At 39.1% G+C, this 25,193-nt stretch overlaps 1 protein-coding gene across 1 annotated transcript in view; it reads left to right on the forward strand.

Moving 5' to 3' along the window:
* The first annotated feature begins 18,450 nt into the window (after positions 1–18,450).
* Positions 18,451–25,193, forward strand: part of GFRA1 (GDNF family receptor alpha 1) — a 132,639-nt gene continuing 125,896 nt past the window's right edge. Inside the window, exons 1-3 of the mRNA XM_041461639.1 lie at positions 18,451–18,984; positions 20,091–20,375; positions 21,529–21,612. Coding sequence (XP_041317573.1) covers positions 18,945–18,984; positions 20,091–20,375; positions 21,529–21,612 — 409 coding nt within the window. The 5' untranslated portion in view covers positions 18,451–18,944. The remainder of the gene's footprint in view (positions 18,985–20,090; positions 20,376–21,528; positions 21,613–25,193) is intronic.

Raw genomic sequence — 25,193 nt, forward strand, 5'->3', positions numbered from 1 at the left:
AAATGGGCAGTGCTTCTGTTCCAGGTAGTCCCAATAAGCAAAGATCACAACACAGCCCATTTTATGCTCTTCTGGAGCATAATTGTGTAAAAATTTACAGTTCTCTGACTTCCTGCAAAGTTCTGGTTTGTACGATACTGGATTGTACACCTGGAAATGTAAGCACCTGGTTGAAAATATAATTCACATTACAGGGCTTGCTTTTACATCTTGGGAAAGGATTGACTACATTCCCTGTGGAGAATAACTGTGCGAAGTTTGCCTATTTGCTTCGAGGCAGAAAAAGCCTGGAGGAATAAAACTTTATAGATTTCCAGCCTTTTTAACCCTGAAAAATATTAGGATTATTGACAGTCCTGTGTTATAGTTTTCCTCAGAGAAGATACTGTCTTAGCATAGACTGCAGCAGCAAAGTTCAGAAATTAGAAAATCTTTGACCATCAAAAACCAAAACAATATACGTGAGAGTATAAATGTATCATTAATGAAAAACCTGTTCTAAGTTAGCAAAATGCAACAGAATTCTAGAAAAATTTTATAGCATTTACTGCTTAAAAGGCACCATATTACAGCTGGTAGTGTGTTAGAAAATGATGTTTTTTAAAGTAAAGATATTGCTCTAAGAAAGAAAACGTGTGTTCTGATGAAATTTAAAACCCTGAAACTAGCACATTACATTGAAGGAAATGAAATTATTTTTTTTAAATGGCACAAAGTGCAACTAAGGGGGAAGAGTTCACCAAAGTGAATTTAGAAAATGTTTCAGAAGTGAATCTTCCTACCCAAAGGCCAAAGGAAAAGCAGATGAGTCAAACGAGAACATTTGGTGATTGAGACAGTGATTTGTTACACAGGTCTGATGAGTGAAAAGTCATTTTACAAAATTCAAGAAAATGAACTGCTCTATCAGTGGATCAAGGAGAAAATCAAATGAAAAGCTGTCTTTGAAGTTTTTGAGACTTGACTGCTTTTGTGTTTGAAGCTGAGAAGGCTGCTGTAGGCTGGGATAGAGTTCAGTGCCACTTATTAAAGGAACTACTGTGTTTTGTGGAGGGTGCTTCAGCGCCTCTAATTATGGCAAAGGAGCTGTTCTCCCCAGAAAGAGGAGTCTGACTCCAACTGCACTTCTCACTGTCTGAGAATGACCATTCAGCACGATTAACAGTTCTCTAAGAGTTCCCTACAGAAAAAAAATTCAGTGGGACAAGTATTTGACATTAAGCTTCACAGCTTTTGACTCCTGCAGCGATTTGCCATGTGCTTGATTTTTATATGGTACAATACTCACAATAATAACACAGGATCATGCAAATTTAACCACACACATGAAACATACACCAGCAGTTTCAGAATCAGGATCAAGTCCAGGATCAAAGGTGTGCAGTTGCTGGCTCCCATGGAAAGGGCACAAACCTGAATGATTCAGGATAAAAGTAAAACAGACATTACCTTCACTCAACCCCAACTTCTGCAAAGCATAAGATCTTTAGTAGATCGCTTGCTGCTAGAAAGGTGACTTTAATTTCATTCTGTTGGTCATATCAGTGCATCCTAATCTTAATCTATATCTGTATCTTAATCACTGTGCTGTAATCAGGTCATGTCTTTTTAGTGTTCTTCAAAATTACTAATTGTCCTTCGTAATCAGGCTGCTGTGCTAATAGTAAAGTTTCTTCTACAAGTTTCTTCTCTTGTGTAGGAAGAAGAAAAGAGAGATTTTGCTTGTAATTTCAAGACACTATAAAAATTATTACTGTAATTTATTTCTAAATCATATACACACAGATTGTTTCATAAATTGTTTTTTTAAAAACCAAAAAATAGAGGAAAAGTTAAGAAGTGGCAGGGTAAAAAATGATACAATATGGTATTCATCATAAGAAATGCATAAAAAGAACTAGAAATTGTAGGACTAGAGTTACAAATAAATTTTGTCTTTTGGTCTTAAGCACTGTTAATATTATTTTTTCCATATACAAACTACACTGTTTACTTTTGAATAGTTTTATTTATAGCAAACCTTACCAACCTACATCTCTCTGGTCTTCCTTTGCTCTTGGTGGTCTTTGTATTTTATCTACCTTTTGTCTACCTCATATGAAGGAATAAAGTCAAATTGTTCTGTGGCACAAATTCACAGCTGTCATTTTGCATTCAGTACTGAAGTGCTATTTCCTTTACAGGAAATAGCCTATATATGTGTGTATGTGTGTATATGTTAAAAACAAAAATGTACATGAGAGTGCTCTAACCACTTGGAATGTAATGCTGAGCAGAAATTCTATTGGAGAGAAACCACAAACAGTGAGAAACCGAGTAATTATCATAAATCAGAATTAAAAAATCACAGACTTATTAAAAATTAATTTTATAATGCCACTTCTAAACACTGAGGCTTTAACTCTTATATAAATCTTTGTTGAAATTGTTAAATTACAGCAAGCAGGGTAACTTGGTGACATCAAATAATATGTTTTCAATGTAAATCAAGAACATTTTGTGGGCTGGTTCTCCTACTCTTGCTGGCTACTTAACTACCTCAACTACTTCTGAAAACCTACAGCAGGACAACAGAAAAGGGAAACAGTGAAAGGCAGTAAAAACCTATAATTTATGGCCTATCTCAGATTTCCTGAGGAACTCAGGCTAAGAACAATCTAGTTTTTATCTCTGGAAGAGTGAGAGCACACTGCTGATCCACAGGCTGGAAGCTCTCCATTTCTAGTACAGTGCTCAGCAAGTCATGAATGGACATTCTGTTTCCTCCTTGTAACAGGGGGGAAATGGACTACAAAATTCATAGAGTAAAATATAGAATAATGGGAAATTGAGAAATAAATCCCTGGAAAATGATATGGAAATGAGTATCATGAGAAATGAGAATATTTCTCTTTGCCCCAAATCCCTATTTGTTTTTTTCAGGTAAAAAACCTGTGAGTTAGTGAAAAGCTCTGTGTGTTTATTAAAAAATATTAAGCAGTAACTTTGTACTCCCCCATTACATGCCTGGCTGCAATGGAGAATTAGTGATACCCTCCTCCACTTTGGTAGGAATGTAAACAACTTCACAACAGATGTTCTTTATAAGGACAAAGCTTGCTATTTGCCTTGTGATATCTCTGTTTGAGTCTCATAACCAAGATTTTGTTTAATTCCATCTGGAAAGGCTTCACTGGATCCCTTCAGCTTACTAAAGCAAAGATTATTCTTTTATGGGTTTAAATCTAAGTTTTCTATTTTCTTTGGTCAGAGGACACAGCACCTGCTTTCTTTGCTGATTGGTAGCTGTGCTGTTATACAGGTATCCATGTTGTTCCTCTGCTGTGGTTTAGTCTTAAATATATTTCAGTTGTTTCTTTTACTGGGTCAGGGAGTCTATCCTAAAACTTTTATACTCTGCTCTTCTGTTATACTGTGCTATTTGGATAAGAAACAAATGAGGCTCTCATTTTCAAACATATATCAGAGCTCTTATTTATCTTGGTGTAAGGGTAGTAACTTGCCTAATGAAGAAAAAAATTTCAGATCTGGAGTCCACATCACAGTACAAAACACAGCCTTGAATTTGCATTTTCATAGTAAATTTTCTTAATGTTTTATGTGGGAGATTGTAGTTTGCCTAATGTCAGTACTGGTTACCCCTAAGTTGGCACCCAATGGAAGCTACAACAGAAACAGTGAATAAATACTTCTGACATTATATCTGTTTGTATCTTCCATTTATAAAAGAGATTTCTTTTTTTCATTTGATATTAGCAGAAATGTAAATAAATTATCCATTATGTTGCAACATTCTATAAGAAGATGGGTGGTAGCATTAAATCCTCTGAAAAAAGTGCTGTTAAAGAAACACTTTGAGGACTGAGACCTTCATGTAAGAAAGTAATCTTGGATTGAAATGCATTAAACAATCTGTTGAAAAAGACTTCTTTTTAATTGCTTAATTATGGTATGTTTCCTATAAGAATATAATGCCAGTATGCCAGCTTAGCTCTTTTTGTCATGTAAATTTTACCTTAATCATAGAAAAATATTAATAAACACCAAAGGAGAAAGTAATAGTTTTATAGTTAGTTAATCAAAGAAATTTTTTTTCCATTTAAGTCAGTTCTCAGAAGTTCACATATAATCCTGCTAAATTATCAGGTGAGCAGCTGTCATTCTAATATATTTCAGATTTTAAAAAAAAATTGTTCTTAAAGCTCTTTTTCTACTTGATGCTGCACTTGTAGGAAAAAGAGTATGTGTAGGTGACTGAAATGAAATGGCTTTATTGTCTTTATTCATAACAGGAGTGTTATTCAGTACAAAGATAACTTTTATCCTTCCACTGTCACATTAAAACCAAATCAACCTCTTGCACAATGAGAATAACTCTCATGTGAAACCAAGAGTTGTCCATTACACTTTCAGGCTTCTCTGCTAATAGTTTTTTCATAAGATGAATTTTGTGGTTCCATCTGTATTCCTCCTTAAACACACGACAACTTCCTTAGACATTCAGAAGCTTTGGATACAGGCCCATGGGCTGAATTAGGCAGCAGCAGAAATTATTCCATATTCCATGCAAATGCCCAGACAAAGCAAGTTTGAGAAAGGGCTGTCTCCATTTGACTAAAACATAGACCCTGAATCTGAAAAATTTCAGCATGGAAACTGCATGGTCTCATAAAACCTCTTATCAAAATAGGGCCAGATGGTATTTTTTAGTGACAAACTAAAACTTTTATACTCTGCTTTTTTTTTTTTTTTTTTAAAGACCTCCTAAAACTTTTATACTCTAAGTTTCAATTCTAATAATTTATTCTGGAGGAAAAAAAAAAAAGTTATTGTCTTATTGTCCCTACTGCCTCAAAATATCCTGATCAGTTTTCAGGATACTTCTTTCCTTGTGGGTATTGTGGAAAATGTGTGTTCTACCTGCAGGTTTTACAAGCTGCTTTGTAAAATCCAGTCTTATAACTGTATCTCTATAAAACTGGGCCCTCTTCATTCTGCACAGCCCTTTGCAGGCAGAGGTACATATTTAATAAAGACTTAACAGCGATAAATAACACTACATAAACTTTACTGCCTATTGATCCTGGTGTTATGCTGTAATTTCATCTTTTTTAAAGGTGGTATAAAAAAAGAGAAACCAGAGTTAGGTTTCTATTCCTTCCATATTCCCTCCCATTGATGCTTCTGGAAGATTAGCTACCTTTAATCCTGAAATTTTCAAAGGCTTCATGGCACACATCTGCATACATCTGCCAGGACTCAGAGCATAGGCAGGATAATAAAAACATTCCACTAAAGTAGAGTAGAAAGTCACAGCTGCAATAAGCATGTATTATCAATTGTGCCACATTCATAAATTAATAATTTGCATTGTATTACAGTCACTTCTTTCCAGAAGCATTAAACATGTCTATTCACAGATTGTGTGAAAAGTATATAAATAATTCTGCTGGGTTTGTCTTTTTACAGCTTGTCTTTTGAGAAAGAAGATAACAGAAGGAAAGTGAATTGGAATAAGTGGCAAAAATGTTACTCCTTTAAAAATAATTACTCTTTTCTCATTTTGAAAAATAAATCAGAATATTTAAAATATCTGCACTAAGTCAGTTCTTTGAATACAAAATTAATATCCATAATTGAAACAGCAGAGTTTATAAAAGTGAATTACACACAGTGCTTTCATATGTGTTTTCATGCATGTTTTGGCCTATTCCTCTTTCTTTGAAAATATCTATCATATCAAGGCTACTGCTGTGGATGGTGTTTTTAACCCTGCTCTTCCACGGCTAAAATAAATAAGTGTGTCTTAAATGCCAGTTTCAAAGCAGTTGTTGTTGGTTGTGAATGCTGTTAGATCTCCCAGTGCTGCCAAAAAAAAAAAAAAAACCAAACCAAAAAAAGAATAAAAAATAAGGTGCTTAAGATACACAGAACAATGGAATTTTTCCCAAATGAGCTATCAGCTGAACAAAGCCTATTTACTGCCAAAAAATGGAGAGGATTAAACAATGCCCATTTCAGGGCACTGGAAGAATCCTGCAATGCTGATTTGCACTGAATGCATTTGTAGGGATTTTATATGTATCTGTTCAATTCAGGGCTATCACAATACAACTAAAGACTAATAATGTTATTGCCTGTATTCATGAAAAGGAAAAGAGGTGGTCAAATAAAATGCAGGTGTGATGGTTTGACCTCAACACCAAGCAAGGTCTTAGAGCAGATTTTGAAGGAAAAAAAAAGTTAACAAGAACCTAGAAGTAAATGGAAAGTGGGAAAAACTACAACATGATTTTATCAAGGAAGGATAGTATCAGACTAACTTAATATCTTTATTTGATAAGATAATTGTCCCAGAGAAGAGTAATGCAGTAGACCTAATCTACCTTGATCGAAATAAGGCATTATATTGTTTGGTGTAGGAAGTCACTGAGGGTGGAAAAGATGAGCTTTAATGCAGGCACTGAAGGTGGAAGAGGAACAGAGTGAAGGGTTATATTAAAATGTGGTTCTGTTGAAAATATCAAAATGAAAGGAGTTTAGTAGTAGAATTCCTCTGGGACTGATCTTGGCACTGATTAAAGTAGTATTTTTGAACTTGGTGAAGGAAGGAGAATGGGTATGGCATTAAGAGATGACACAAAATTGGAATGACTAGTGTATCAGAAAAAAAATAAATGACCTCATGGACTGACAAAATGGAAATCTAATAGTACAGAGACTAGTGGGATGTGCTTGGGAATTAATGTCATGCTCTTCTAGTATAACCTGGTGTCTTGATAATTGCTGTCAATAGCCAGGGGAAGAGGTTTAATGCATTAATCAGTTGTGGTGTGACCATGAGCCATCACTGTGTCGTGGCCATGCAGCAGTTTCAGAGTACATTGGATGAAGAATCTTCAGTGAACGCTGTTAAGAAAGTGTTAATTTTGCTTTACAAGGCACTGGTAAGACAAGTCTCAGAATATTGTTTACAGTTCTCATGACCCACATTGATGCACAGCAGGTGCAGAGTGGGCTGGTTAGGGGAAAGCAGTACCTGTTTTTGCAGCTGAGATGGAAATAGCTTATCCGGCAAAACAAAGCTTGAAAGGGCATATGGTTTTCTTTATAAGTATGTGTGGGGGTAGATGTGAGGCAAGGCGACTTTTGTGTTAAAGGACAACACTATTTCAAGATCAGATACTTACAAACAATTATGAATAAATGAGAAATTTAAAAGAAGGTTCTTGGCAATCTGTGCAAAGCTCTGGAACTGCTTACAGGCAAGGTCACGGAGGCAGGGACCTGAACTACTTCCAGATGGAAATTTATAAATTAATAAAGGGTATGTGTGACATGGTGAAGAGATCATGTGTCAGAATATAAAGTTTGGGATATAAAGCTTTGGATATCTACTGACATTGCCAGAGAAGCTTAATTGGAAACTTGTTTGTGTACTTTCTTTATAGAGTCCCTAAAAAGAAATGTTTCTAACTGCTCCACATGCCAGCCCTTCTATTCTGCATTCCCCAGGACGTCTATGTTCCTTCTTGGTGCAAAGCATAGGAGAAGGGGACTGCCCTTTCTTAAATGGTAAGATTAGAAGCAGGCAAAAATGGAGCAATTTTTTTAGGATGTCAGGTGTTAACTGGATTTAACCTACCTATATGATCAGGATTAAACTGATCACCTGATTGAGATTAGGAAATATTTCTTCTCCAAATCATAGTGGTTGGGGTTATGGAGGGTATTGTATTCCTCTCTAACATAAACTGTCTAAAAAGGCATAAAAACTGCTGCCTGGAAAGAAATGCTTGGAAAATGGTAGTGCTTTATCTCATTAAATGTATAGGGGCCCTACAGCAATTAGGCTACTAACTCACCTGCCATAGTTAAGTGGATACAATCCACTTAAATGTACTGTAAATGTATTTATGTAAATGTGTAAATGTACTGTATGTATAATATGTACTTCTAAAGATTGCTTTTTATACAAATATGGGTCCTCAAACTGTAGGTCACATAGAACATAATTGTATAAAAAATCTGCTGAGTAATTCAGTGTGAATTATTGACATCCATATCTATGCTTGTAGTGGTTGGTTTGACATCTTTCTTGCTAACTAATAAAAACAAGATACTTGGTTTATCTCCATACTGCTTCTTGGATTCTGAATAAGTGCATTTGAAATAATGCAGTTCATTTTTCATAACCTCTACAGTGGTGTCAGTTCTGAGATGAGGTTTATCTCTTGCAATCTGGGAAGTTGAAATTTAAGAGGGTTTTTTTTTTTTTTTGCTTTTTTTTTTAAAGCACGGGTTGCTAAATGACAGTGTAATCTACTGCTACTCAGTCTGTCCCTCTCCTTACATTTCTTGTCAAAGAAAATAGCAGATTCATAAGTCAGGTCAAATCAAGTCTATATCTGCTTTTTGTGTCTTGTTTTGGTAAATGATATTTTAAGACAAATTATAAAAATCTTATAAAGGCATTATAAATATTATTATAATATATAAATATTCACTGGAACGTAAGTTATCCTTAACTCACCTTACCCTTAGGCCTGAGACATCTATAGAGAATTCATGTCTCTAAACCTGCCAGTCCTCCAAAATCCTCTTGTGTAATTTTCTGTGAATTAAAGAAATGTTTAGCTGTCTGCTAGAGATGCAAACTGCAAAATCACCAAATTAGTTTTGCTTTGTTCTTCATACTGTTGCCTCTGAGGAGACCAGAGTTACAAGCCATGGAACCTTGCAAGAAATAGTTGGCAATTGCCTGGAATACAGAACTTTCCAAATTCAAACCCTCATAGACAGAGAATGGTTTCTCCCATGCTTCTCAGTCCCTTTTGAGTACCATCTGGAGCAGCAGTAAAATAAAACTAAACTCCTTTCATTATCATCTTTGATACATAAATCCAGTTGAAATTAGCTTCGCCCCCCAATAAATTGTGTGATTAAATTTAAGCTGAAAACTTTTGTTGAGTCATTGTTGCGGTTTAACCCCAGCCAGCAACAAAACACCACACAGCTGCTTCCTCAGTTCTGTCCCAGTGGGATGAGAGAATTGGAAAGGTAAAGGTTAGAAAAGTGTGGGTCGAGAAAAGAACAGTTTAAAAACTAAAATCAAAATAATAAATTGGAATGAAAAGGAAAATAACAGAAAGAGATAAATAACCACCCCAAAAAATAAGTGATGCAAATGAAAAACAATTGCTTGCTACAGACAGAATTCTGCCCAGCCTGTTCCTGAGCAGCAGTCCCCAGCCAGCTATCCCCCAAATTTATATGATGAGCCATGGTATAGAATATCCCTGTGGTCAGTTGGGGTCAGCTGTCCTGGCTCTGACCCCTCCCAGCTTCTTGTGCACCCCCAGCCTCCTCGCTGATGGGGTAGAAAAAAAAGTCCTTGTATGGTGTAAGCACTGCTCAGCAACAACTAAACATCAGTGTGTTATAAATGTTATTCTCATCCTAAATCCAAACTCAGCACTGTAACAGCTACTAACTCTACATGGCCTAAACCAGGATGGTCATTTTAAGTTGGCTTGTTTTAAATTGTGGTCAGAAACATAGGATTTTTGAAGGCAATTTCATTTTACGCATTTTAGATACCATAATACTCCTCTCCTACGTGCCCTAGCCTCTTATTTGTTGTTGTCTAAGCTATTGTCATCAAAAATTTATTCTCCTTTTATTCCACAGGAAAACTGTGATATAAACATCAGTGCTTTAAAGCTTAGTTTCCTGATATCAACAAAATCCTGCTGCTAAGCAGACCCCAGCCTCTGCTGGCAGGAAGTCACTTACTTTCGTGTCATTTTACTTGCGTGCTGTACCAGTGTCCCAGATCACCTCAGATGGAGCAGCAAAGTGTTTGGTCACCTCCCTGTCAAGGAAACCTGAGTAGAGCTGAATTTATAAGACCACCCACAAGATGGAAAACAAACTCTACTGTGTCTAACTCCAAGGAGTCAGCACAGTATTTCACTGCTCGTTGTAATTACAAGATACTGGGTTCCTCTGCAAAAGTGTTGGACTGAGACCTTGAAACATGGTAAGAATATGGTGATTTGGGTTGAGGAAGAGGGTATCCCATGGGATAAAAGGAGTTTAAATTTTTTTTTCACTTTTAGCAAAGATCTAAACCTCAATTTTAAATTAATATTTGACTGAGCAGTCAGCATTCAAAGTATTTTCAGCTTTTCTTCAATGGGTCTCTGTGCTGAAATGAGCTATTTTAAATGTCTGAAAAAGTACTGCTTAATGCCTGCAAGCACTGTTAGAAATCAATAATTTTGAAATTTGTGCTATTTGTACTTTAGGGTTGGTATATCACTTTAATTCAGTCTGTTTACAGTAGATTAAAAGTGGGTATGGACAACTGTTAAAAAGCACATAAACATGTTGAATAATCTTCTTTTTAATTACAGAAAGAATATAATTTTGATATTTGAAATATTAACTGGATCTTTATTGAAGCTCTGCAAAAAAAGAGCAAATTCAAAAATCACAGGAAATAGCATGGCTTTGATGATGACATGGAACTTGTAGATAGTGACAACTATTATCTCAATTTTTTTTTTACCATATTGAAAATATTTTAAGAATTAAAAGAATTTAAGAAAAAAAAAACACTCTGGCTAGTTCCAGTCATAAATATTGTAATATAATCAAATTCAGAAACCATGATATTAATCTCAATTGCTTTGGATTTTTGCAATTCTGTGAACATCATGCTTACATTTCATACTGGCAAGGTGCCATCATTGTACATGTTTAAACAAGTTTGCATTATTTTGTAATAAATAGTGTTCTACTGAATAATTAAACAAGTCAGAAACTTGGAGGGGTCACACTGTGAGCATATAGGTAATTTGTTACAGCTTTAAATTTACTATAAAGTATTTACATTTTGTCTTAACATTTTGTCTGCAAACAGTTTTTTCTTCTTTCATAAATTAATAACTCAGAAATTCCTATGAAAATGAGTTCATCAGAAACTTCTTTTCCTTACTTGGGGCTGAAGATTCCTAGTCTTTTTGCCATTTATAAAGTAAGTTACACATCTCAGCTGTTCATGTCTGCAGCCATTGCTGAGTTCACAAGTATGGCCTTTAGAAATGTTTCTCAGGATGGAATGGATTTGGTGTGGAGAAAATGGTAATTCCATATCCCTATTCCTCACAGAGGGACAGACAGAATGTGGAGTCCTTCACATGTGGATACTTTTACTGCTGAGTTAGGATGCACTTTATTCTAGGATATTCAGAATACATGTAAATGACTTTCAGGACCAAGTTTAATAGTCTGCATTGTTGTTTTTCACATGAATTATGCCTGCCATTGACACAGGCACTGGTGTTCCCAGCAGGTAACTCCATCCATCTGAAACACGTGCTGTAGATTTAACTGTGCATCACATGATTAAACCAGGGAAACTCCCTGAACAGACAGAGCTGCAGTTGATCATTGAGTGCTCACAGAAAAGGGAAGAACCTGCAAATACCATCAGTTGGGACTGTGGCTTTCATGTTCACTGCCATGCTCTGCCTGTCACTTTCACTGCTGTGGTGTGTGCACTGCTCCCTCAGAATTCTGCAGCAGTAGCAGAGAAGCCAAGTAATGGGATTATGGGGTATTTTAATAGAACAAACAGATCTTGATTTTCAACACTGTTTCCATCTGATAAGCAATTGGATTAAAGGTGAATTATCTAATGATAAAGTTCTTCCTAAACTACATTAAAAAAAAAAGTGGTAATTAAGATGTTCCTGATTCAAGAAATATTGCCTTTTCATGCCATACTTATTCAATACCTTTTATGACTAAACCTCTGAGTTCAAATTCTGATCTATTTTTTCAATTTTTTTTCTGAGATTTTTCAGCAGCTATTCTTAAAACTGAGTAAACAAACCAACAAATACCTCTTCCCATCCAGCCCAAATAAAAAAAAATCCACCATAAGCCAAACGCAAAAAGCAACTTATAAAAACAACCCCTCCTTAAATCCCAACAAGGCACAAACCCCCACCACCTTCCCCACAAAAAATCCCAAAAAAACCAAAAAACCACCAAACCACAAAGCAAACAATAAACCCCCCAATATTGCTGCACCTGTAAAGGTAGAGATACTGTGACATGCAGCTGATTACAGGTATCTGAGAATAGTCAGTTTTGGTTTCTCAGTAAAACTCTCATGGCATTCACAACACTAGTTTCTTCCACTTCCAGTTTTCCTTGATATCCTTTCACCTCCCATATAAATATCTTGTGACTTTTTGTCCCCAAAATTTCTTACCTCAGAGGAAGACTGATGAAACAGAGATTACAGAAATTAACACTGACAGAGTCACTAACCTTTAGAGAAACTTCCAATAAAATTACAATTTTGGTGATACCATCAGGAGAAAAATTTATTTCACTCGTCAGGGCTATTCTAGCAAATGTACAGAAAATACAGCTTTGACAATCCAAGATGATAATTTTGCCTTTGGTCACTAAATTCTAAAATGGCTTTAACCTCCATATATCTTTTTTTGACTTCCCTACACAGGGCAGGTGTCAGGGCAGATTTGGTCCCACAATTTAGAAGAAGATATGTACAGTAAGTGAAAGCAAAATGTTCCTCTCTGATTTAACATGCTTTGCTTGGTTAGTGTGTGTGTATCTGGTGTAGCATGAACAGTGAAAGCTGAATACCCACCACCAGAGCTGTGCATGTTTGAAAAGAAAATCTCACCATCTTTACACACCATTCTATACACAGAATTTTCATCACTTTCAATTAAAAAGGGGAGGGAAATGAGTCTACATGTAAGTGCTGCAGTATGCAAATACAAGATACCAACATGCTGATTTTAACATGGATTTTCTCAGATCAACAATCTGATTTCAGTGGTCTGAAAGGCTCATGCAGTTGTTTTTAAAGCAGTGTGGATGCAGTATTCTGCATCTAAAGCAGTATTCTGCATTCTAAAGCAGTGTTCTTACAGAGATAGACAATTAGACAATTAGAATAAGTAATTTCCTAGCTCTAGTTCTGCAAAAATCATGAGGTAGGTTCATTAATGTAAAAATATTTTATGTAGTATAACGTAGGGTTTCCTGTCCTGTGGTTCAGGATCAAATGGATTACAAAAGCCCCAGCTGTGACAATCACTGAAATTTTAAACAAAAGGAAGGTTCCAAGTTACAAACCAAACTGTGGCCTTGGTTGAATCACATTGGTTGTTAATGCCCAGGGGATGCTAAAGGTTGATGCTGCTGATGTATTTCACAGAATCACATGGAATATTCTGAGTTGGAAGGGACTGAGAAGGATCATTGAGTCAGCTTTTAAATGAATGGTCCATATGAGATCAAACCCACAGCCCTGACCTTACAAGCACCGTGCTCTGACCAACTGATCTGGAAGCTGAAGTTTCAAATGACTCTGTTGTAGCATCTGAACTGTATTGCTCTAGATTCCCTGGGCACCTGAATTACTACTGATTAATGCTGATATTTCATTTTTTGGTCATCTTTGATGCTTTTACTTAATGTGCCACATGGAGTCTCTGTGCTGCTGGACCCCCTCCTGCCATGGATTCTGTGCCTTGTTTTCTGCGGGGCAGGAATCCCTGCCCGCGTCAGCCTGCACTGTCCCTACCAGCGGCTAGGGGGCGGTGTTACCCCATTTTTAAAGCAAAAATCCCAATTCCAGGGAGCCAGGGATTGGCTTTTCCTAATAACAACACTTTCCTTACCAGTTTGGGAAAAATATCAGAGCCTATGCCTTTAGATCACCACTTAAAGTTAAACGGAATGATTTCTATCAGATACCTTTAAAAATAGCTGCAGTTCCATCAGCATTTTCATGTTTTTAGGGGTAACTAGTATGTTGTGTTTCTTAACTACAAACTCTGACTTGCATTGTACTCTTTTGGTGTTTCTGTATCTATTGTACTGAATTTTGTAGCTTTATTTTTCTTCCTTTCGTTTCTTATTTTTTTTTTCTCGTTCCAGGTGGCTTGATAGTGTATCAACACAACCTCTGGTGAGGACAGGGACACAAGAGTTTAGGAAAAACTTCCTGGCCAGGAAGAGCTGTGGGAATTCACTATCAGGTCTGATTAAAGCCCAGGGAGAGGGGGTGGGGGATGGCAGACGTGAAACACTGACTTTCTTTTCTTATTCTTTTGCATCAATTAAGTCACTTAGCAATCTGGATTGCACCTCCACGTGTTTTTTATTTGATTGCTGTGTGAATGCTCATTGCTTACTTTGCTTTCGTTTCATGTTTTTTTTTTTTTTTTTCCTGATACTTACTGAAAGCTCTAAACCCAAATAAATGACAGGTTCAGTAAAAACTCAATCTTGCTTTTGTGCTGCAAAAGCCCATTCAAGGTTTCATAAGCCCCTCAAAATTGATTTTTGGAGCGCTGTTATTTAATCTGCCCTTTACAAAACTTTAATGCCTTGAGCAAATCCTTCTTGCCTTATTCCCACCAAAAGGCACTTTGACTTCATGGTAAGCAGATAAATGTAAGACAAAAAATGCAGTTCAGAATGTTCCCCCAGTCCCTGGTAATTCTCTAACTTCTCTATTCTCCCTTTCTCATTATTGAAGAAAGCCTCCTGTGTAAACACTACTTTTTGTGCTCCCACGGCACACAGACTTTTTCCCATCACTAGCTTGCTCTCCCTCACCTGCTAGATCTCATTTGTTCAACTTTAGCTTTGCTTCACCTCTTCACTCTCCTAAGAATTGTATTTAAAGTTCATGGCAGTGTTCTTATTCTCAGCATACTTTCTCTTCACATACCTAGCGGCACTGCAGATAATACTGTGTAATGTTCCCTGGGCTCCGTGGCTCCAACTTCAATATTTTCTTGCAAGGTTCACTCTTTAAAAGGAGGTCTGTGGCAGAGATGGCAAAGGGAATCTGCAGGCTAACCCTGGGCCAGGCAATGGATTAATTCAGCCTCCTTGTCAGCTCAGGGGTACATGGTCATCAGAGCTGCTGCCAGCCAGACCAACCCAACACAGTGCTCCAACAATGCAGCCTTTGCAAGTGGAACTGGCTTCCACATCCACCTCATCCACTGCCTTTGAGGGAGGCACCTCAGCATGTGACACCTCTGAAGAGTTTGCTGTCATTAGTTTACATGCAGAGGAGGAGGCAGAAGGACATCAGCAGGACTGAATGCAGCAAAGTTCTGATTTTGCTGTGCATGCCTGGCCTCCAGGAGCAGGTGGCCTGGATGGATACAGGCTGATCTCGCTTGGTGCTGTTGCTCCATTCAGAGCATTTGGGCCCAGGCTGCAAGGTGACAGGAAGCTTAAAACACTTACTTCAATCTACTTGGAAAGAAAAGGGTTTCAAGCACTAATTTTACTGAAGTTTTAGTGTCAAATAACCCCACTACCCACATTACTTTGTCTTTTCTTTGTGAAAAGTTTCCAATGAAAGAAAACCAACTCTTGTATAACGGCTTCCAACTAGAAAGAAACCAGTAACTACAACTACATGAAGACTGAAGTACTGGCAGTTAATGCTGGCAGCAAGTAGCTTGGAGTACTTGGTTCTGCCTTCCACATTATTTATACTGTAATGGCCTTTAAACAATAATCCAGGGTGATTGTGTTGTCATCCTTCCTATAATGAAGTGTTTGTTGTTACCAGCTGCACCTTATGTATATTATGTTATGTATGTTATGTTATGTAATGTTATGTTATGTTAATTGTTCTGAAACTTTTTTACACAACCTGACCAGCAGAATATTTAAAAAGCTTAAATATCTTTAAAATATTTGCATTAAGTGCTTCTGTGTGGCTTACTCTTTTACTTTTCTTTTATCTGAAGAGATTCATGAGTTGAATGATTGACAGATACAAATTGTAAGGCAGACCTTGGTTTCACTGAAATCAACAGCAAAACATTCAATGACTTAATTTTACCCCAGGGCAAGTAAAAGGCAGTTGGAAAACACTGTGCAAAGACCCAAAGGATTATGACTCCAGCCACAAAGTGGTTTATGAGGTTTTGTCTGCAACAGAAATTTATAAATAATTCCATATATGAAAGAGAAAAATAAAAAAAAAACAAAAAACCACCTAATTTCTGCTATGGAAAAATGTCCTTGTGGTTTGTAAGGAGCTGTCTCCCACCTACTGTCCTGGTAAAGAGGATATTCTGAGGAACTGTATGCAGCATGGACTTTCTTCGTGGATCTTGATTTTCAAGCATGGTTGCATTTTAAACTTTTTTTCTCGATTAAAATCTTTTAACATTTTTTCATTTGGGTGGTAGTTTTCCTGAGATGAGTCAAAATACTGGCAAGAGGAGTGTTTAGATAGTATTCAGAATTTTTGGATGCATGTTTTCCAGCTGTTTTGTTATTTCTGAGCTGTCAGCAACATTTTATTCCACTTTTAACACTTAAAACGCGAGTTCAGTTTTACTGTAACAGGAAACACCCCACAAAAGCTGTGTTTTATAGCAGTAAAAGTAGTTATTAATGCAGAGATTTGCAATGTGTTGCTTGTTTAAATGCCAAATAACTTGTGTGTATAGATGTCTGTGTGTATGTATGTATTCAGAACATAAATGCATTAATGGTTTTGTAAAAAGTGCCCTGGATTTCAGTCTGATTTTCAGTTGCTACCCTCTGCTGAGAATCTTGTAGCTATTCTTGACTTAGGCTTCTAAATGACAGGAGAATTATGCTACCTTTGTGTTAGATACACAGATAACTTCTATACAGAGCTTATCGTGTGCCATAATGATGTCAAAATTACCAGTGAAGAAGTAATCATCTCTCTGTATCACTGAGCTCGATTTCTATTGAAGTGTTTGGAAGACCAACTTGTTTCATTAAATACCAGCGATTTGAAAAGCTGAAGCTGTCTCCAGTCGTCAACGCTATCACCAACTTAGCACCTTCTCATTACCCTGAAATACTCCAGAAATCTGGTCATCGTCATTGTTCCTCCAATTACATCCTTGTATGTGCAGCAGATAATAGACTTCGTGACCATGTAATAGTATATGCCTCTTCACATTAAACACTAAACCACAAAACTTGTGACTTAATCAGTTTCAAGTTGATATCACTATTACAATTTCACTGAGAGAACCAGTAATTTACACAGGTTTTTTGGTTTCTGTTGGAATTTGTTTGTTGTATTTTTATTGTGGGTCATGGGTTTGGGGGTTCTTTTTTTTGGTAGAAATGCAAATCCATCTGTTAAGTAAGAGTGGCAAGAGAGGGGAAAAAAAAAACCCGAACAGCAAGGCAAACAAAAATAAGCCCTTTCCATTTGGGTTCTATGAATGTTGTACTCTCTGTATATCCTGGCATATGCTAGGCTTTTAAATAAGTGTTTTGAAGTACCTTTCAACAGTTTAGCTCCATCTGCCATCCAGTTTTTGCTATAAAAGTGGCCAGCCTGATCATCTCCCATCTCATGAGGCGGCTCAAACTCCTTTAGGCAAAATTTATTGCAAGGAGAAGCAAATTCCTTGAGCCGAACGGGCCAAATAGCTTGTTGACAAAACTGGCAATGAACATATATGCTGACTCTTTTAGAAATAGAAAAAAACAAACCCAAAACAACTTAACACATTTGGTTGCAGCCAGAACATAAAAACACCTGAATCAAATTTTCCACATATGAAAATAAGGAATCTGGAAGCTGAAGCTATTTTAGGCTAATTGCATTTTGTTGGGTTTCGGGGGAGTGGTACATAGTAGCAACTGTGGGAAAACCACTAAATAGTTCGCTGTTTGAACCATCTGTCACGAATATGGGACATATGTTCGCTTTGTTTATTCAGGAGCCAAGTGGAAGCCGATACACTGCGCTGGGCTCCGGCCGAGGGCCGGACCGCACCGCGCACTGCAGGGATGCGGAGCCCGCCCGCCCTGCGGACGCTGCGGGGAAGGACGGGCGGTGCTCCCGCCGCCCTGGGGCCACCGCGGGACGCCCCGGACTTCCCCGGCGGACGGCGGGGCCGGCAGGGGGAGGCCGCGACCGCCGAGCCCCGCGGAGGGAGGAAGGGCGGGCGGGGAGCGGGGCATGCCCGCGGCGCCGCCGCCGCCTCTCCCCGGCTGCCCGGTGCCGGCGGCACCCGCTGGGATCCGCTCCTGCCGAGCGCCGGGGCCGCTCTCGGGGCCGAGGGGGCCCCGCTCTTGCTCGGCGGAACCGGAGCGGCCGCGCCTCCCGCCCCTCCCAGTTTTCCCTGGCAAACTTTGGCTGCCAGCAGCGCGGCCACCCCCGCTCCGCCCCGGCGGCGAGCGCTCCGCGCAGCCTGCGCGCCCCGCGCACCGCCCCGGCCCCGGCCCCGGCGCGTCAATAAAGTTGCGGTCGGGGGGGTGGAAGAGGCGAATTGCCCCGGGGTGGGGGCTCGGGAAGCCGCGGCTCGGGGCTGTCAGCGGGGCTATCAGCGGGGCTATCAGCGGGGCTGTCAGCCAGCGGCTGGCCCCGGCTGCGGGCCCGGGGCGGGCGGGCGCTGCGGGTCTCGTGTGTGCACCCCCCTCCCGCCCCCCGTGCGCTCTCGGTCCCTCCCTGGGAACAGGCGCTGCCCACCCAAGGAGGCGACCGGCGCTGCTGCCCCGCTGCCGCTCGCTCACTCACACACATCTCACAGACACACACACAGACCGTGCGTGCGCCTCTCGCTCCCGCACTGGAGTCAGTGCTTGTGCCTGCAGGTTGCTCAGACCTGAAATCTAAGGGAAAAGCTCAGCGTTTGCGTCGCTGCTCCTGCCGCCGGTGGTGGTAGCGGTGAAGAGGAGAGGGGGTTGTGGGTTTTTTTTGCTTGGTGGCTTTTTTTTTTTTTTTCCTTCCCCCTTGAATTCAATGGATCTGAACTTGGAGCCTTTAGACCTCGGCGGTATTGGAATATCTACATGCTGATCATCTTTGTTGTGACACATCAAGTCGTTTGGGGAAACCATCCGAAGACAGCAAGATGTTTCTCGTTCTCTTGTACTTCGCTTTGCCCTTAGTGGGTAAGTTGCTGATGCCTGATTTCGGTCTGCACATCGCTTCATAAAGCAAAGCATAGGGTTTATGGGACCGGGAGCCTGATGCTTGTCAGTCTATTGTTTAGGCAGAACAGTGAAGTTTCCAGTAGTTTTTATGGCTCTGCCTCACATCAGTTAGCCCGGTGTACGTTTAAAGCTCTGTAGCTTACAGACTTCGGTACTTGCCTTGTCTAGCCTCTTGTTAAATTGGATTCTCGCAAGTTACAGGGAAACTTTTGATTTAAATAAAATAAGGCTGCCTGGGGAGGGTGGGGGATGACAAGACCAGCTGAAGGATTACATCTTCACCTGAACCTGGCAGCCTGCCCGACTGGTAGTGGTTTGCAGCCCAAACTGGTTTCCTTTCCACAGGAGAGGTTTGCGTTTCCATCCACATGTGTTTGAGGGAGCATGACGGGGGCACGATGGAGAGGAGAGAGTTAATGCAATTTGCTTTGTTCTCCTGCAAAAGCATCATACGTGGAGAGAAATGGGGAGGGGGGGAAGTAACAAATTCTACCTTTATGCATATAGAATAAGCAAAAATGTGCACAGCCTTTAAAAAGTGACTGACGCAAAGACAGGCTAATATCAATCAGCGGGGATACTTATCTCTCTGAGCGGGCTGTTCCTGGATGTAAGTGAAATTACAGCAAAGCTCTTGTGGAAAGTGAGGCTGAATATTTAACCCCTTAGTTAAACCCTGGAATGGAAAGCTGATTTGTTTCACCAAAGTGGATCTGTGGAATAACAAATGCTTGTTTTATCAGGCACATTAATCCCTCCTGGTTTTCTTTCCTTTCTGTGTTTCCTTATAAATAGCCATCAGGGTTAAAAAAAATACTGTTTCTTTGGACTCCCCCGAAAGTGGATCTAAGCCCATAGAAACCCTGGGTGCTTTTTCCTAAGGCGTAGCACGAAGCCAGGAGGTTTGCAAGGTGCTGCCCTTGGGGTTGGCCGCATGTGCAGCGTGAGGAGGTGCCCGGTGCCTCCCAGCTGCTGCTCTGGAGCTGGGGTTCCGCGCACCCTGCTCCCCCAAAGAGCGCGGGTTGCTTTGTGGCTGCTCTCCATAGATGTACTTTTGTCTGCAGAAGTCAGCGGGCTGCCTGGAGGGGACCGCCTGGACTGCGTGAAAGCCAGCGATCAGTGTCTGAAGGAGCAGAGCTGTAGTACTAAATTCAGGACACTGAGGCAGTGTGTAGCCGGCAAAGAGAGCAACTTCAGCCGGGCCACGGGCCTGGAGGCGAAGGACGAATGCAGAAGCGCCATGGAAGCTCTCAAGCAGAAATCCCTGTACAACTGCCGCTGCAAGAGGGGCATGAAGAAGGAGAAGAACTGCCTGCGCATTTACTGGAGCATGTACCAGAGCTTGCAGGGTACGTGGCGAAGCGCAGATCCCCCAGGGCAGGGTGCGGGTTCCCGGCTCGGCCGGGCTCTGGCTGTGCCCCGTCCGCACCCGCGCAGCTGCGGCTCCGCTCCTGCGCTGGGAAAGCGACAGCCAGAGCTTCCCCCAAGGACCCGGCTGACCTTCCCCAACCACAGTCAAAAGATGTGCAAGAGCCACGAAAACAGTCATTTGGAGACATTTTCCTAATAATGTTAAAACTCCTTCATTAGGACTCACCTGACAGGACACTGGAACTAATTTCTTAGTCAGTTTGCTGAAAGTTAAATATAATGTGAAGAAAATATTAAGTAAAAGTTTATGCTTTCCTTTCCTGTATTTACTAGCAGTATTCCCTGGGCATGCTGAGGCAGAAAAAACACCAAAGTTTATGGTTCCTACAGCAGGTAGATTGGCCAGTTAGAAGAGATATGACAGTGGTTGACTCAGGACTGTTCTGTTATTCAAATTCATAAGGCAGACTTATCTTATTCTACTGAGAACAGTCAGGTCCTCATATGAGAGACATCATTTTTAGTCCTGTCTTGCTGTGGCCCTGGAGTTGAAGGTGCAATCTCTCACTTCAGTGTGCTCCCCATTTAACTTTTTTTTAAGTTTCTTCTGCAAAAAGGGAAACAATCCCTTTCTGTTCATTTATGTGTATGTTTTAATGAGTCCTTGTGTATTTTTTGTGCTAGGGGTAATAACAGACATTTTCTACACCATAAAACGTTTCTCTTCCAGCAGCATCTTGTCAGGAATGTTTCATACCAACGATGCTAGTTTTTGGCTGTTAGCTGAGCTTCTCTAAAAAGGAGCTCTGCTGTTATGGTGAATGAAGAGGAGCATCCTTGCTACAGCTTCTCTCCTGCTGGCATGAGGTGGGACAGTCCTGTGATGTCACAGGCTGTCTCTGCAAATTATGACCTTACCCAGGGAGGAGGGAGAGATCTAGTGACAGGGATAAACAATTAGCTTCTTTCAGGTGTTTTTATAGGTAATTCTTTGAGAAGTAGCCATATAAACTTTTTAAAGGGATTAAAGGGGAGTACATTTCACTGTTATGGAGTAAAAGTAAACAAAAAAAAAAAATCCTATCCTGAATCCATGTGTAAGAAAAAAATCCAAATATTTTTTATCCTTAGGAAATGACTTGCTTGAAGATTCCCCTTATGAGCCAGTTAACAGCAGACTATCAGACATATTCAGGCTAGCACCAATGGTATCAGGTAAGCAGACTTAAAATTCTTTAACTATCACATGATTTTGTAATTGAATTATGGAACTTTCAAGCAGTACTCATAAATAAAAAGAAATTATAATGGCTTCCTGGATTTAGGAAGCTTATGATGTAGTTGCACAAAAGAAAAGGCTAATTGGTTTTGAAGTGAAAGAATGCTTGGCAAGATGGCAATTTGTATTCTTTTTGAGTCATTCTTGACAATAAATGCTAAATTTTCCTGTAGGTGGCAATCTGATTCCCTGAGTTCCCAATTTACAAATCAGTTCCTTTTTGGGAATTTGGTCAGTGCAAGTTACCTCCTATTGACATTACAGCAGATCAGAGGATATATCTTTCAAATGCTTGCATAAGGGAATGCTTTACAGTTTCATACAGTTTTTTTTTTTTTAAAAAAAGAAAATTCAGAATGAAAGCATGTCTTTTCTGGAATTGCTGCCTTTTTAAAGAGCCTATTCACAACTTCCTCCTTTTTCTGTTTTTTCTTGTTGCTGTGTGGCTGCCTTTCAGAACTTTTTTGTGGTATTTTGAATATGTTGCATGAGTATTAAACAATGATGTTGCTTCTTTATCAGCCTAAGTTGTTCTCATGTGGGGTCACGTTTATTGAAAACGTGTTTTTTTGGGGCCGTTCACTGGGGTTACAGATGGGAATTTAATTTCTTTTTAGGAGCTTCAGAAAGTCTTTTTTGAGGATACAGTCTGTACTCTGAATTTTTATTTGTTTAACTCCATAAAACAAATCAAATGTGCACAGCTCAGTGTGTAAGTTGGACAGTGCTGAAGCTCTACTTAGCTGACATGCTATGGATAAACATCAGGAGATGCCTCTTTAAAGGAAAGGGGAAAAAAAGACCAGAGAGAGTGGCTTGACCAATTTTCAGATGTACTTACACTTTTTAGGACTCAAAGTCCCATTAAAAGCCAGGGGTACTTAGGTTGTTAAGTATTTAATGGTACAGATTTTCAAAGGCATATAGACACATAAAATGTAGATAACTGCCCATTGGGATTTTCAAAAAGGACTAAGTGATTTAAATAGGCGTTAGATGCCCAGGCAGTTTTGAAAATTTTAAGTGCTTAATGCATCTTTAGGTATCTTAATGCCTTTGAAAATCGTCCCTTTAGTCACTTTCCAATATGTGACTTCAGATCCTTATCCCATACATCTTTTGAAAGCATTGTCCTATTTGGTGAGCGAGCCTGTTGGAGAAATGGTAGAGAGCTGTTCAGATCCTTATCCCATACATCTTTTGAAAGCATTGTCCTATTTGGTGAGCCTGTTGGAGAAATGGTGGAGAGCAAAGATAAATCTCTGAAGAATCTTTATTTCTTTTATTTTTTATTGCTTAAAACTCCAACTTAATATAAAACCAAGACAAAACCAGTGCAGAGGAGTTCCAGGCTGTTTTCTTAAGTTTATGATCAGCCTGGCTGGGCCCAAATTCTAACATACCTCTGCAGTTTTGTGATCTCCAGAGGAATACCTTATCATACAGTTGCCTTTCTGGTTTTTTTTTGTTGTTTTTTTTTTTTTTTTCCCCAAGTTCCCCATTGCAGAATAATTACCTTAAAAATGTAATTTTCATGCACCAATTCAGAGCAACAATGAAGATATAGTTGCCTACAGATGATGTCCAGCCTACCACAGTTAGGACTCATCCCATGTTATCAGTGCACCCCAAATTTCTGCTCCCTTGGTCAAAAGTTTTGGGCTTACAAGGATGGGAGGCCTAGAATTCATCGTGAGCAGCAAACAAAAGTTGTCATCTAGAGGAAAAACACCAGTATTTGGAAGTATTGTCAGCTGAAAGAAAAAGATTAGCAAAAGCATTTTTCTTATTGTCATGGTTACTATTGCATGTTATATTATTTAAAGCTCCTCAGCCTTACAGGTTTTTTGCAGAGCTCTGTAAATACAGCAGAATTTGGTAAAATTTTATTAAAATAAACAAAACAATCCCTGTACAAGTAGTATTGGCAGGGGTTTCATAACTGGTGTTCTGCTAATGTGGACATTGTGTTTATAGATGTTGCTGCAGTGATCACTCCCATTAAAGTTTGTCATGTGTAATTAAGGGCATCAATTAATCCTTTCATGTCACAAAGCTCGTTCTTTGGTCCTGTATTACTTGGGCTTGTATCAAGTGTAATGTCTTTGTATTTATTAATTAAAAGGTATTTGTATTTATTAAAAGGTATTGTGTAATACCTTTCTTATTTATTTTTGTGGTAGTGTAGAAAATCACAATAGTTTTCTTTTGTGGTATGTAAAAGGGGAAATCATTGGCTGAGATGACTGTTTTGTGTCAGGTAAGTCTTTTGTAGTGTACATAAGCCTGACAAATGAAGGAGAGTTTTTAAAAGCAATTAAAGTTGATGTAATTCTATTCTGATAGATGTTCAAAATTGCTTCCCCAATGGAGACAGGATGCCACATTCTCTTTAATTCAAGCATCAATAAGTTGATTTAGGAGAAAAATCAGGAATATATGGCTAAACCTGTTACTAAGATTGAGTCTTCCTAGTTGAAAGACGGGGCTGTCTTGTTTTTTGTTTTGAGCATATCTAGGTTCGAAATTTTTTTATAACTACTATGTCAGATGTGGTGCTTGTGCCTCAAGAGTGTGAATTTCTTCCTGTTAAGCAGCTCTTCAAATTGCTGAAAACTTGTGTGTTAGTTTTGGAGGGTAACAGATTTGGGTTAGCTATTATGATGTAAAGATTTTGCTAAGCAGACATTTTTGCTTGAACCTTTGCAACTTTTGAGAGGTGAAAACATTTAAGGCCATTGACTTCTGTCACAACTACAGTAAATGCAAAATCTGTTGATTGGGTTTCAGAATTTCTGAGTTTCACACTACATTAAGGAGAGATGCTTGAATTAGTAACTTCTTAAAGCTGTCTGTGGCTTTTTACTACCTGGAGAACAGTTTGCCAGCTAAATTTGTATTGTAGTTGACATTGAGCTTTGCAACTGGAAGATATGTTATTGTTTTGGTATTAGCTGATACAGTATAGTGGTCATCTCAGGCACCTTGTAAGAAAATATCTTGCATAAGAAATGTTGCTGCACATACCTGTAGAAATATTTAACAAAGTAATGTTTCTGAAATGTCTCATTCATTTCAACAGAAAAGGGAGAGCCACTACATTTGAATAAAATGCTTTATGCCATGCCTGTGAAGTGGTGTAAATAGAATACTCAGTGTTAAAAAGAGTTGGATATTTAGATCAATGCATTTAGGGTGACAGAATCCTCTCCTCCCATGGATTCACTTCTAAGTTGCCTAGCTGTTCATAGGCTCATTATCCCATTGTTCAGCTTTGTGAATCTTCTTTCTTTTACATCCATTATGTTCAGAAATAATCTTAAAAGAACAGGCTACATAAATCAGAACATTTGTTAAAACTGAGTGTTTGCTGTTAGTCTGGGAAGAATTGGTTGGTTACATGCTGCTAGTTAGGCCTTGTTTCTAGTTGCTAAAGCACAAGACTGGTAGAAATTAATTATTTTGCCATTATTCTTAGTGTAGTAAACTGTTCTTGCAAAGTTCCTTTTGCTTTGTT

Source organism: Pyrgilauda ruficollis, unplaced genomic scaffold, assembly GCF_017590135.1.
Source record: "Pyrgilauda ruficollis isolate IOZ18807 unplaced genomic scaffold, ASM1759013v1 scaffold15, whole genome shotgun sequence".
Taxonomy (NCBI): Eukaryota; Metazoa; Chordata; class Aves; order Passeriformes; family Passeridae; genus Pyrgilauda; species Pyrgilauda ruficollis.